The sequence below is a fragment of the Phalacrocorax carbo genome, chromosome 4 (genome assembly GCF_963921805.1).
Source record: "Phalacrocorax carbo chromosome 4, bPhaCar2.1, whole genome shotgun sequence".
NCBI lineage: Eukaryota > Metazoa > Chordata > Aves > Suliformes > Phalacrocoracidae > Phalacrocorax > Phalacrocorax carbo.
Window position 1 is genome coordinate 36,250,108 of NC_087516.1, and position 13,056 is coordinate 36,263,163.

The following is a 13,056-nucleotide window of genomic DNA, read 5'->3' on the forward strand; positions in this document are numbered from 1 at the left end:
CCAATGTTATTATATTCATTTTATACATTTTAGATTCTTCAGCAATAGCTGGAATGATTTCAGACATTTCAGCAACAGACTCTGGAGAATAGTAACACGGTAAAAGTAGAACACAAATGCTCTTAAAATACAAAAGCCTCCTGCTGCATTTTTAGATACTGCCATAGGTGTTTTAAGTAAGATCTATTCTTAGACTATTGTGTACATTAAGTACACATTTAGTCATCTGTCCACCTTACAAAAGCTGACAAGAAAATCTCACTTTAGGTTCTTGCTCTTTCTTAGTCACAGTATTATTTGGGGGCTTATAAAAACAATTTTAAAACCTCAGAAAAACATAGGAAAAATGAAACTCAGTTAAAAAAAGGAAGGTCTAGATCCTTCTCTCATTTATATCACTGTAAACTCAAGGAAGCTCTGTTGTTTTCAAAGTTAATTCCATTTCATGTTACTGTCAGCAGAACCTGTTCTACTGGAAATTTCATCAGTGATATAAATATTCCTCATAGGATTTTGCTTAAAACTATAGCAACAGAAAAGGTTGAAAATTCAGATGATCTGTTTGGAAACAACAGGATATTTGCAATTAAAAAATGAACATAAATGGGGACATTTGCTATCTGGCACTGACTGGGAGACAGAAAGGTTGAACGCTGTCCATGAGGAGGTCATTTTGAGTGAATCTAAACACCATATACCTTTTCCCAAATTTGGGAAAGAATTTCATAAAATAGACAATAATATCCTACCAAGTTGCTGAAAAAAGAATTTCAGAAGACAGTCAAATAATTTGGATTTATTAGCAGATAATGCAGGAAAAATAGGGCTTTTTACCCAGAGAAAAATTAAATAACCTAAAAGAAAGTGCAGAAATTGTGACCTCTTTAGATGAATCACATATTGGCTTAGTTCCAATTAAAGAAAATGGCCTACATTTTGATCAAGAATTTTATAAAGACTCCAAATGTGCCAGGACACAGGGTGGTTCTCCTACAACAGTATACAGTGAAAAAGCAGAATCTCAAAGCAAAAATGTACATAAAGAATTTAGAATCGATTACAGTGAAGGTGACAGATTCCAGGTTATTCTTTTTCTGAGACAGAAAAGATAAGCTACTAATGCTTGATAACAAAGACCAACTAAAATAAGAAAAATAACAACAGACTACTTTAAATCAAATGTTACTGAGGCCAGGAAATCAGAAGTTCAGTGAAATCAAAGTAGCCTCTGAATATGACGGCAAAACTGAAGCATTGCAAGAAACAGTACGCAATCTTCCAAATTAAAATTCAGCTCAAGAACAAAGTGAAACCTCTCACCTCTTACCATACAGTATTTGAAAGAAAAAATATCAAAATGTAATAAGCAAATTAAGGATTTAGCTGAAAAGTGTGCAAATCCAGTTGTTTAAGTCACGATAATGAGGAATTTATTAAGGAAGCAAAGAACTTCTTAAGAAAAGGTAAAGAACTCCAATACCAGATAAACAACCTTGAGGAAGAGGGGAATCAACTCCATAATGGAAACCAACATTCAGTACAGACACAATATGATTTCAAATTAAGAACAAGAAAGTAGAAGAAAAAAACACTGCTGTTCTTGCAAAAGGAACGCTTCCAGTTACAAGAAACAAATAAAAAAAATGAAGATAGAAATATCCCAGCTTACAAAATAAAATAGTTCCCTAGAGCAAGAACTTGAAAGAAATCAGAGTGAAATGCAACAAACAGAAAAAGAAACCATGGCAAAATCTGAAGTGGAAACTCATCTTCCATTAATGCAAACACTGGAAGCCAAAAAACTTAACCCTGAAATGACCCTGCAGGAATGTTCTGATACTAAACAGATGCTGCAGAAGGACTTTGAGAGACTCCAATCGGATAAAGCTTAGACAGAAAAGAAACACAAGGTACCCTTTATCTCTTTATAATAGATACTGACTTAGCTTATTAGTTAAAACATGAATTTTAACATTTTCAGTGTAAACATATTCAGAGAACATGGTCACACAGCTATGAAAGGCTATGAAAAAAAGCTGTGAAAATTATCCTCTTGGACATAATCACTGCACAAATACTCTGATTTTCTCAGCCAAGAGGTCATGGGGAGGAAGAATTTCTCAAAAACACTGCATATAATATTCTGTGAAGTTGAAGCTGCCTGTATAGGGTGTCTCTACAATGCTATTAGGACTGGTTTTTCTGGTGTTTGCTTTTTTTTTTTTTTTTTTTTTTTTTTTTTTTTTTAGGAACTTCTTTCTTTTTTACTCTCTACTTTAAAAATAAATCCATGAAAGTAAAACCATGTAATTAGTTATTGGTGTTTCCAGAACAGACTTAGAGGTAATTATTTATCTTCACTTTCCTATTAGTCCAACACTCGGTGTACAAGCTTCTGGCCAATAAAGGCCATATCATCTTCAGAGACATAAAAGTAATCCATTTCTTCCTATTTTTCCAATAATTCATAAAGACTGATTGCAGCAAATTGACAATTATTTATCTGATTTGTAATACAAGACACTAAAAGCAATAGAACATAATTTTGTATCATGAATGATACATATAGTAGAATGACTAAAATCTACATTTAAGATATAAGTCTAGTTTTTAATGCTTTTCCCTGTAAAAAAATGTTTAAAAGATACAAAAGGGTTTGTTGTGGTTTTTTACTGGAGATAGGCAAAAGTATTATGCAACGATTTTGCATTGCACACCCGATGTCAGTAAGGTCATTAAAATGGTAAATACTTGGGCTATTGAGAAGATGATCAGGTGTTTAATCATATCTAAATGCCTGCATAATCACGAAGTTGCTTCAGACTGTAACTATTAAATTGTGGACAGAATCAGTTATAAAGGTAACTGGCTATATCTATACTGTAAGGATGTAGAGAAGCTGCTATTATAAAAACAATGCAATGTCTAATGTCCTCCTTACCTTAGATAACTGGGCAATAAAATTTAAGAAAGTTCTAAATTCCACCAACACAGACAAATGTTCTGCCAAGCAGCCAAGGGACACAATACCGTTTGTATCAAAACAGCATCCTGAGGCCCTAGATAGAACTGGGTGTCAGCTCCTTGGAACCACACATTTTCTGGTGGGGACTTATCAGATGAAGTTATTGGCTCCCATGATGACCACACAAGGCCAGACTACATACACCAAAATCTTCTCAAACAAGCTGGATTGATTCTTTTTTTTTTTTTTAAATAAGCTCCATATATTTTAATCAGCTTTCAGTATCCCCATCTTGTTAGTGAATGAAAAGATTATTGAAATACAGAAGAAAATAGAAAAGGAAGAATTGCGAAAAGAGAAGAGACAGAAGGATAGAAAGCAAAACCTCAGAGCAGTCTTCATCAGCTATACTACATCAGAACAGCAGTTAGGAGGAAATACAGTACAGTTCAATCTACCTAAGAACACTGCATCTGCGGACTTCACAAGTGAACAACATGGCAAATGCTCCTGACGCTCTCTACAAAGATGACACTAAGGTACCTAAGGTCAGCACCAGGACCACTATCTAATACAAGGTATAAGCAAAGAAGGAAGGAATTCTGTTATAGGTCTTTGGATAGAGAAAACATCAAAATTCTTGTGTAAATTAATATTTTAAAATATTGTTGGATCCTGTTGATCTCAAGATTAGGGTTTTTATGCTTCAACACACGCTGGAAGACCTGACCAACAATTCTTTGGTTTATTTTTATTTTCACTGATGTCAGGAAATGTGAGATCCACTCTGGAATTTCTTTAAAAAAACTATTATCCTGTGAACAGCCGAAAGGATACCATTTCATGAATATTCTGCAGTGGTACAATAAATCTTCAATAAAAATGAATAAAGAAATTTTGTCTTCATTTAATAATTTAGAAAGTTTTTTGTTTGTTTTTATAATAAATTAGCCTTAATTTACATGAACAAATGTCTTGGACCACATATAAAAACCTGACAATTATTAAGATGTAGGTAAGATGTACGTTCAGGATCACATGATACATCTGATATATCTGAGAAGAAGCTACTTTGAAAGATGGATCAGATTTGTTAGGAACCCTCCACAAAGTGAAATTAAGCTGTTTTAAAGAATATGGTAGCACTTATGGTTATCTGGAAATTGAGGAAGAGCAGTAAACAGATGCTGGTAAACAGAGGTGACTCCTCCCTTCATAACAGCTTGCTTGTGTTTGTGAACAATGCTTGATATCAGTCATTTTGAGAAGGTCATCAAAACTAAAAAGTATATATTTTTAAGACAGTTCTTACAGAAAATTATAGTTTAAATAAAGTACAAGTTGTAATTCTACTAAAGGGAAACAATGACCTTAGTTTCACTGTGAGCCACATGTGACTAACTTGGTTAATACAAACACCAATACACACTTTAAAATATATGCACTTTCTTCCACTGCAATGTCTAGTCAATTTGCAACCCAAATTACTCACTAGAAAGTGTGTTTTCTAAAAGTACATTTCAGAAGTCCAGGTAAGCAATAAAATGAAAATTTATATAAAAATGCAAACCTGGACTTAATAATCTTAAATTATTTATTACAGCTTTATATTTAGAAACATAAGATTGCATTCCCAATAATTAGACAGACTGGATTGCCCTATATACCTGAATTCCACTCTTCACATGTTTATTTGCTTTGTTAACATTTTTTACAGGGTCTAAAAAGCATACCCTTCATTTCACCTTTTACACCTAATAAGATGTCAGCTGTGCAGTCTTGTAGTTCTTTACATTTAATGATCTGAAATGTAAATGAGGAGAAACTTATTAGATTTTTATAGAATATCATTGTACAAATTACAAGAGGTTTTGTAAAAATGAAACACTGTGGTACACCCAGTCCTGGAATTAGAGTTAATGACTTGAATCCTCGTGAAGTCAAATTAATTTCACTAGAGCTCAGCATGAGAGCAAGAATCTACACCAGCAAATCCAATTATAGGATTATGGTCCAAATATCCAAAGATAAGTACATAAAGAACTACAATTCAGTGGGGAAGCAGATGGTTTGAAAAATGTCTTAAAACCTATGAGCTATGAGCTTCACACTTGTAATAAATTCAGTTCACAATTCTCATTCTATTAAACCCAGGAATAATGAACCAAAAATAAATCCATTCTTCAAAATTCTTAGGAGGGAAATAGTAGTGGAGAATTTTAAATACTAGTTATAATTTCTCTCTGTGGAATTTCTGTTGGGTATGTGAAATTTTTCTCTTTACAAATATGTTGAATGAGTCCATGATAACTATATCTCTGAGCACATAGTGATACTTCACAATCAGTCCCCTCCTTTCAATTTTGAAAACTACTTCACAAACAGGGGTTTTTCCAATAAAAACATTTCACTAGGGAACATGAATTTTTATTCTGTTGATAAAACAGTAATAAAAACAATTACACAGATAAGACGACCAATAAACCATTCTTTTTTCCTTTAACTTGTTTAAAAATACCAGTGCATACATGGAAGGTTGTACTTTCTTACAGCAATGTTGGTAGTTACCATGCTTTTTGGTGTACCAAAAAGTTACTTTCAATTCTTTCCGACTTTCCATTAATAACAAAAAGCAATGTGGAGTAATATGTAGCTTCTGGTTCTGCCTTGTCAGCGTAAATAAAAACTCCAAACTATCCCTGCAGCTTAAAATGTGATTATGCAAATGCCAATATGTGGTGAAATTAAGTAATTAGAACAGAAAGGGGTGTATAAGGGAGGTGTATCTCTTAGATTTCACATATGATACGTAAAAGACAAATCCCAAATGTGAAACAGGTTCCTCTAAGACAGTTTTTCAAATTTTAATCAAGTATTTCTAAAATATTTCATGTTACTCATGGAGTATGCAAAATAATATGCTTAACTGTTTTACATGCAGTCTTAGAAGTCTGCATTTGTAAGTTATTTCTCTAAACAACTCTAAAAGAACACAGTCTTGATTTTCTGCTTGAATTACAACAGAGCCAAAACCAGAAAATAAATTTGTTTAAATATGAGTAAGGTTAAAGTAAGTATAGTAAGGTTAAAGAAGTAAAGAATTGTATGCTTATCTACCTATATATAGACACTGTGTACTATAAATCTAGCATTGCACAGTAATATGTTTGTAGTTAGGAACCCAATTTGAGTGCCTTTGTTTCAAAAGCTTCACAGGCTTAGATTACCTAATATTATGTTTGACAGCAGAGGGAGCCAATTTTATTACATAAACATAAAGGAAAACAAAAACAGATTCTGTTTCTAACATGAATATTCCTGGTCTTTTTACATTTATCAAGTCAGAAAACAATTTAAAAAAAAAACTAAACCATTTTCAGTGACATCTGTATAGCATGATTTTGAACGTCTCTATGATGCAGATAGCCTTATAAAGTAACCTGAATTTACAGAAGAGAGTAGGAATAAATTTTGAAAGCCAAGTTCCTTATAAATTTCTTATCCTTTTGTTAATAATTCATGCCTTTGTCTAGTCAATTATTAGGATAGTAATAAACAGCTGTGCTAATGACTTTTGGTAAACAGCATAGATGAAACATGAACTCAAATTAAAGGAGCTTACCTTATGACATTTAAATTTATTATGCTCATAACAGGTCTGCTTTTTGGTCCAGGAGGAGGATGAAAAATCTGTCGTTCTTTATTAGTTGTGACAGCCTTAGATTTTTTAATTACGTAAGGGTCAGCAGAATGGCTTGGGTAAGGATCAAATGTGCCTCCTTTCATGCCCCCTGACTGAAAAAAAAAACAACAAACCAACAAAAACCCACAACTTTTTGAAGTGCCAATCTACAATATAATTGAGTTAATGAAAATATTTTTCATGCAAAAGCAAGTAAGAACACTGAACAGCAGGCTGCATCATATTACACAGAAACCAAAAACAAATATTCCTTAAATTTGCAAGGTAAACATTAAGGAAAATTTTAGCCATTATTCTGATGAATCCTTAGTTTTAAATGTTCGTAGAATCATTAAGATTGAAAAAGACCTCTAAGATCATCAAGTCCCACCATCAACCCAACACCACCATGCCTCCTAAACCATGCCCTGAAGTGCCATGGGCAGCCTGTTCCAATGCCCAACCACTCTTTCAGGAAATAAATTTTTCCTAATATCCAATCTAAACCTTCCCTGATGCAGCTTGAGGCCATTCCCTCTTGTCCTATCACTAGTAACTTGGGAGAAAAGACCAACACCCACTGCACTACAACCTCCTGTCAGGTAGTTGTAGACTAAACAACCCCAGTTCCCTCAACCTCTCCTCATGAGACCTGCTCTCCAGACCCTTCACCAGCTTCGTTGCCCTCCTCTCGACACACTCCAGCACCTCAATGTCCTTCTTGTGGTGAGGGGTCCAAAACTGAACACAATATTTCAGGTGCAGCCTCACAAGTGCTGAGTACAGGGGCACAATCACTTCCCTGCCCCTGCTGGCCACACTATTCCTGATACAAGCCAGGATGCCGTTGGCCGCCTTGGCCGCCTGAGCACACTGCCGGCTCATGTTCAGCCAGCTGTCAACCAACACCCCCAGGTCCTTTTCCACCAGGCAGCTCTCCAGCCACTCTCTTCCCCAAATCTGTAGTGTTGCATGGGGTTGTTGCAAGACCCAGCACTTGGCCATGTTAAACCTCACACAGTTGACCTCTGCCCGTCAATCCGGCCTGTCAAGGTCCCTCTGCAGAGCCTTCCTATCCTTGAGCAGACCAACACTCCCGCCCACCTTGGTGTCATCTGCAAACTTACTGAGGCTGCACTCAATCCCCTCATCCAGATCATTGATAAAGATATTAAACAAGACTGGCCCCAAAAATGAGCCCTGGGGAACACCACTTGTGACTGGCCGCCATATGAGTGACCAAAACAGGAGAGCATTTGATTTTGCTACAGTGATCTAGTCTAACTGTCATTTGTTGCATAACCTTCTGTTTTGTATCTTTTTGTGGTGTATGCAGTCAATTAACTGTATGTTAACTGCACTATGCAGATTTTAGAGAGAAACACTTTTTAGGTTATTTCAGACTAGTTAGCAGTTGTTGTTGGGTCAACAAGGTTTCATTGTTTTGTAAATTGAAAAGGAAGTAAATGGAATAATATCTTTTGTGTGAAAAATAAGAAATTAATAGCAAAACGAAACATTTCTATCTCATGTATTGTAAGGAGAGCTTTTAACAGGAAATATCTGAATATTTATCTTTTGTCCCCAGTAGCTATAAGACAAACTAACCTTTTTAGCAGGAGAACTTGGCTTGAAAGGTGGTGCAATTGGCTTCTCTGGAGGTGGTTTCTTCAGAGGTGGCAAAGGTTTGTCATTAAAATAGGGATTCATGTCAAAATACTCCTGGGGATATAGATTTAACTTGAAAGGCCCTCCTTTAACCAGCCGCTTGTGTTCCTCTTGTGCTTTCTGTAAAACAAATACTTTGAAAGAAACATTCTTCAGGATTTTTACTGTATGTTACTCTAAGAGAAAACCAGAAAGCATTTAAATTTAGTCTTGGAGAATGTTCACTCTAACTTTCTTTGCTCTTGTTTGATGATCAAGGTATTTTATATACCCACCATGTATAATGGAACATAGATTCACTAACCAGGAAAAGCACAACAATCACTATGTAAGTATGGTAGGCAAATGTCAGGAAAAGCACTGTGCATTTAAGGTGTATCTAACAGTATTGTATACCTGTATCTTGGGCATACATGCATATATACATGCTTGAAGATTCTGCCTGCATGCATACCAGCTGCTCACACTTGCGAACCCTGGCCACTGCATATCCCACACTATGAACACCTTACTAAGCTGAGCTTCTCTAGCAAGTGGTTCTTTGTACCCCGTGAGGTGTTGCCTATTCTTCCTATATTCCATTTTGAAATAAAACAAGACATTATGAACAATTAAAAGACAAGCAGAAAATGTACCATCAGTAATACCGTATCACCTGGTAATTCATGCCAATGTCTCAGAGCAAATTCCTTTTTTTTTTTTCTATCCAGTGCAAAAAAATCCCACCTCCCTCTTTTCTCTGTTCTTCTCATTCTCTGCACTGGGTACTTAGTTTGACTCAATTTGCCTCAACTGCAGGTAGCTGAACTGTTTCTTCTAATCTTTTTCTTACCCTAGACCAAAAAATGTCCTCCTGCTGCCATTTTTCACTATATACTATGAAAATATACAGGATAACTAAAATCAGTGCAAGCAAATTTAAGAGTTTTCATAGATTTATGAACTTATATGAAAAAAGGAACAGGTTTATTTTATACAGCATCTACAATAATGAGGTCCCATCCTTCTGACAACAACATGCAAGTATTACTGTTCTTGCTATTGGCATAATTTGGTCATTACTGCATTGTAACTTAAGGTCTCCAGATTAAAAAAACAAAAATCAAAGTCAAATCCTGAATGGTAGAACTTGTGTGGGTTACTGCCAGACATCACAAAGAAAAAAATAATAAATGAACAATACCTAAATCTATTTTATACAGGATGTTCATTAATCTGTTTTCCTCCCTCCACTTTGTAAATAAATATTAGTGATTTCAAGCTAAAGGAAACACCACAGGGAACAAAAAGTTCATGTAAATTGCAATAAATAATCATAACACTAATACATAATGAAGACAAATATTTTACCTTTGCATTTATTCTTTCTACTTCATACCCATCAGGCTCATGTGGAAATTGTTCACCTATGGTAAGGTTTGCATAACTGCAGAAACAAAATCAATAACTTAGGTATTCAAACCTCAAGAAATATTTAATAAAATACTCCGCAAGAAGCAATATTGTGAAGTTACCCATATCCAGTTCCTTTCTTTCCTGGATTAGTATAAAAATTCTTTCCAGGTGGAATGTATCTTTCTCTGGCTTTCAGCTGTGGACTGAAATATGCATACGAACCTCCTATGGTTCCATAATAGCTGCCAAGTCCACATCTAAAAATAGCAAATGAAGACATTAATTAATGTTTTGCAAATATTTCAGGCTTCTTATATGCAGTGTCCTAAAATGACAATAAGTAGGAAACTATATATACCTCTCAAGAGTTAAACATAAAACCAGATCAGATCCACTGTCCATGAATCTACTACTACAGCAATTCCATGCACAGTGTTATGGACAAAAAAAGAAACAAGATGGCGGCAGAGATGAAGTTTTAAGGTATCTTAATAATATAAATATGCTTGATAGAGGTTGTTTTAATTTTGCGCCAACAAGGTGAGGTAGCACCGGTAGAGACAGATTCACAAGCAGAGACCCAGAGGAATAGGTTAAACAGACTTGATGCTTGATGACAAGAGGACAGTCTTTCCCACAAGTTTACAGAGAACAGTCAGTTAGTGTTGGTATGATAATGGAGCGGCAGGCAAGGTAGGGTACCTGTCTGAAGTCACGAAGACTGTTTTTTTAAAGACCAACTTGAAAATCAGTTTTTGACAGTATGTCATAAACTGGTCAGCAAAGTACATGATCATACAGCCACTAAAGGAGAAAATGTCCAAGACAAACTAATGAAATAGCTGAATGGCAATTTGGTCCATTAAGCTGCAGCTACAGAATCCCAAAAAAGCCCCAGACAACCAACCCTCTGTCCCCACACCCCAAAGCAGAATAGAAGAAAAATAAACAGGGCTACTGTATGAGATCTATGCCAGATAGCCAAAGCAATCTGCTTTGCCTGTACTGCCTGCAATTACTGTGGGGCAAGAGTAAAGTATCTCAATGAGTTCCTACTTAAAAGGGCCATTAATGAATACTGACAGGATTAGGATGCCAAGGTAACATTTGTCATCTTCACACAGAACACTAACCTGCCTTTTCATTACCCTCCTTTATTTAGGGACTTCATAAACCCAAATACAGGAAAAAAATGGGCAAACCAACAGTGCACAGACAACATTTATCTTAGTATTTCCTAGCTCTTAAGTGCTTTATTTCATAATCTTTAGATATCACTTCTATGTGTAGGCTTTTTATATGCCAGTAACAAAATAGTGGAGAATAGAGATATAAAGAAAAGAAAGGCCCAGGCTTCAGTCACATCTTCAGAATAAGACATCTTTGCAACCTTTCCATTTGCCAACAACAAACGTGGCTCCAACATAAAGGAAAGATTCCCAAGAGCTGCTTAGCGTTCAGGCAGCCAAGAATAACAACTCAATGAAAAGGCAAAAAAGCTCTGCACTATTTCCTTAGTTATGATGGGAGTTAGTTTTGGATATAAGAAACATAATCGCTCTCTTCAGGATTCCATTAAAAGACAACCTAACCACTTTCCCAGTCTCTGCTTTGTACTACTCTGCCAGTATGGATTTAGGAGAGGATAAAGACAATAAAGAACCTGTCCTAAATATCATGTCCAGAAAAATTCAAGTCTTACAACAAGAATAAGAGCACGAGCTGCTGCACCCAACAGCCAACAAGTGCATTTGTGGAGGCAGTACATGGAAGAGAACGCATTAGCAGATCTTTGTTACAAGCAAGACTCCCACTGTTGGACTCGGAACACAGAAAGTAAGTGAACAGGCCTCTCATTGACTGACGTGGATTTGAAATCACTGCCTAGGCTTTTCTAACAGTTAAACCCTTACAAATAATTTGGCTACTATAAAGTCAAGTTGTAGTTGAAAGAAAGTTTTGAACACGGGTCTCACACACTGTCTGTCCCATCAGAAATCGCACACATATATCCAACAGAAAGCCTACACACAATGTCTTACATTCCTGTTAAAAACTAAGATGTTCCTGCGACATACAACAGAACATAGCTAATCCTCACATCCTAAAACATACCTATATAAAATAAGAGGTTACTCTCCAAACTTTTCAAAAGCAAAGCGACAGAAAGACTAAACATAACCACGAGTCTGTAAGAACTAGGCCCTGTACACAGATTGAATCCTCCTGCCTCTTATTGCAGCACCAAGGAAAAAAAAAAGATTGTAGTTATGAGTAACCAGGCCCTACCTGTTTTTCACATGTGAATAATAATAGTCATGACACCAATTGCATTGGTGTCACTTTGTCATGCAGTTAATGTTGTGCAAATAGCAAAGACGGATTTACTTTAATATTCTGTGTATATTCCTCAGCTCTGTAACATCTGATCATCCTATAGGATAACTGGCATTTTTTCTAGCAAAAAGATAATGGATATGGATTCACTGAGAGGAAAACATTGCACTTGGATAATGGCCCCTTTTCCTACTGTTTATGCAATATATATGCCATCACTATTTTGGGAGGCTCAGAAATGGGAGGAAAAAGATATTGTATCTGACAAGTTCCAACAGATTTTCTCCTAAATTAGAATTAAATATTCATTTGTTAATTATCCACACCCTTTTCCCACAGCCATCTTAATTTCCATTGAAAATAAAAAAGCTAAAGGGTAAGAAAACTGTTTACAGCAAAAAACAGTAGTTAGAAGCAAGCCTCATTCTACCTGTGTTCAGCCTTCCCTGTGTAACTGCTCAAAATTTTTCGCTCAGTACTAAACACTACATTATATAAAACAAAAGCATTATATTTTCATCACAGGTTTTATATGAAAAAAATCTGTGAAAGTCATCTTTAGCATACAGAAAAGGGTCAATTTAAATTATTTTCACAACACTTACGGCAATTTGTCTCCATTACTGGGAAGGAAAGCTTTGCCCAAATTTTTCTTTGATTCTGCCAACCTGTACCGTCTCCTTAGCTGAACAGGGTTTGCATAGGCTTCACCATCAAAAATCCTCACAAACTGAGGCTCAAAATAACCTGCCTGCAGAGCTGACAATGTTTTGGTTCCCCCAGGTAACATCTGCCTGTTCTTGCTTGCAGCTTCATTAAAAGGGCCTTTAAAAAAAAGTAAACACTGTAAATAACTTTCAATGTTAGTGCTTCTCTTAGCCTACATTAAAAAAAAAAACCCGAGGTCCAGATCCAAGTGGCTAAAAGAATGTTCTATGGAGCACTTATCTTGTAAATCATGCACATAAATAGCTGTGTCTGAAAGACAGTGCTACAAGAAGGTATTCAC

General features: G+C 35.6%; 1 protein-coding gene across 4 annotated transcripts in view; it reads right to left on the reverse strand.

Moving 5' to 3' along the window:
- CFAP96 (cilia and flagella associated protein 96) overlaps window positions 1-13,056 on the reverse strand; it is a 16,998-nt gene continuing 3,942 nt past the window's right edge. For 3 of the 4 annotated variants that reach the window (XM_064449600.1, XM_064449602.1, XM_064449601.1), the window contains exons 3-9: window positions 12,653-12,872; window positions 10,413-10,514; window positions 9,830-9,967; window positions 9,666-9,741; window positions 8,256-8,435; window positions 6,588-6,760; window positions 1-4,768 (exon numbers count right to left, since the gene is read on the reverse strand). In XM_064449600.1, coding sequence (XP_064305670.1) covers window positions 4,720-4,768; window positions 6,588-6,760; window positions 8,256-8,435; window positions 9,666-9,741; window positions 9,830-9,967; window positions 10,413-10,514; window positions 12,653-12,872 — 938 coding nt within the window. In that variant the 3' untranslated portion in view covers window positions 1-4,719. The remainder of the gene's footprint in view (window positions 4,769-6,587; window positions 6,761-8,255; window positions 8,436-9,665; window positions 9,742-9,829; window positions 9,968-10,412; window positions 10,515-12,652; window positions 12,873-13,056) is intronic. The other variant, XM_064449603.1, reaches the window with a different exon arrangement.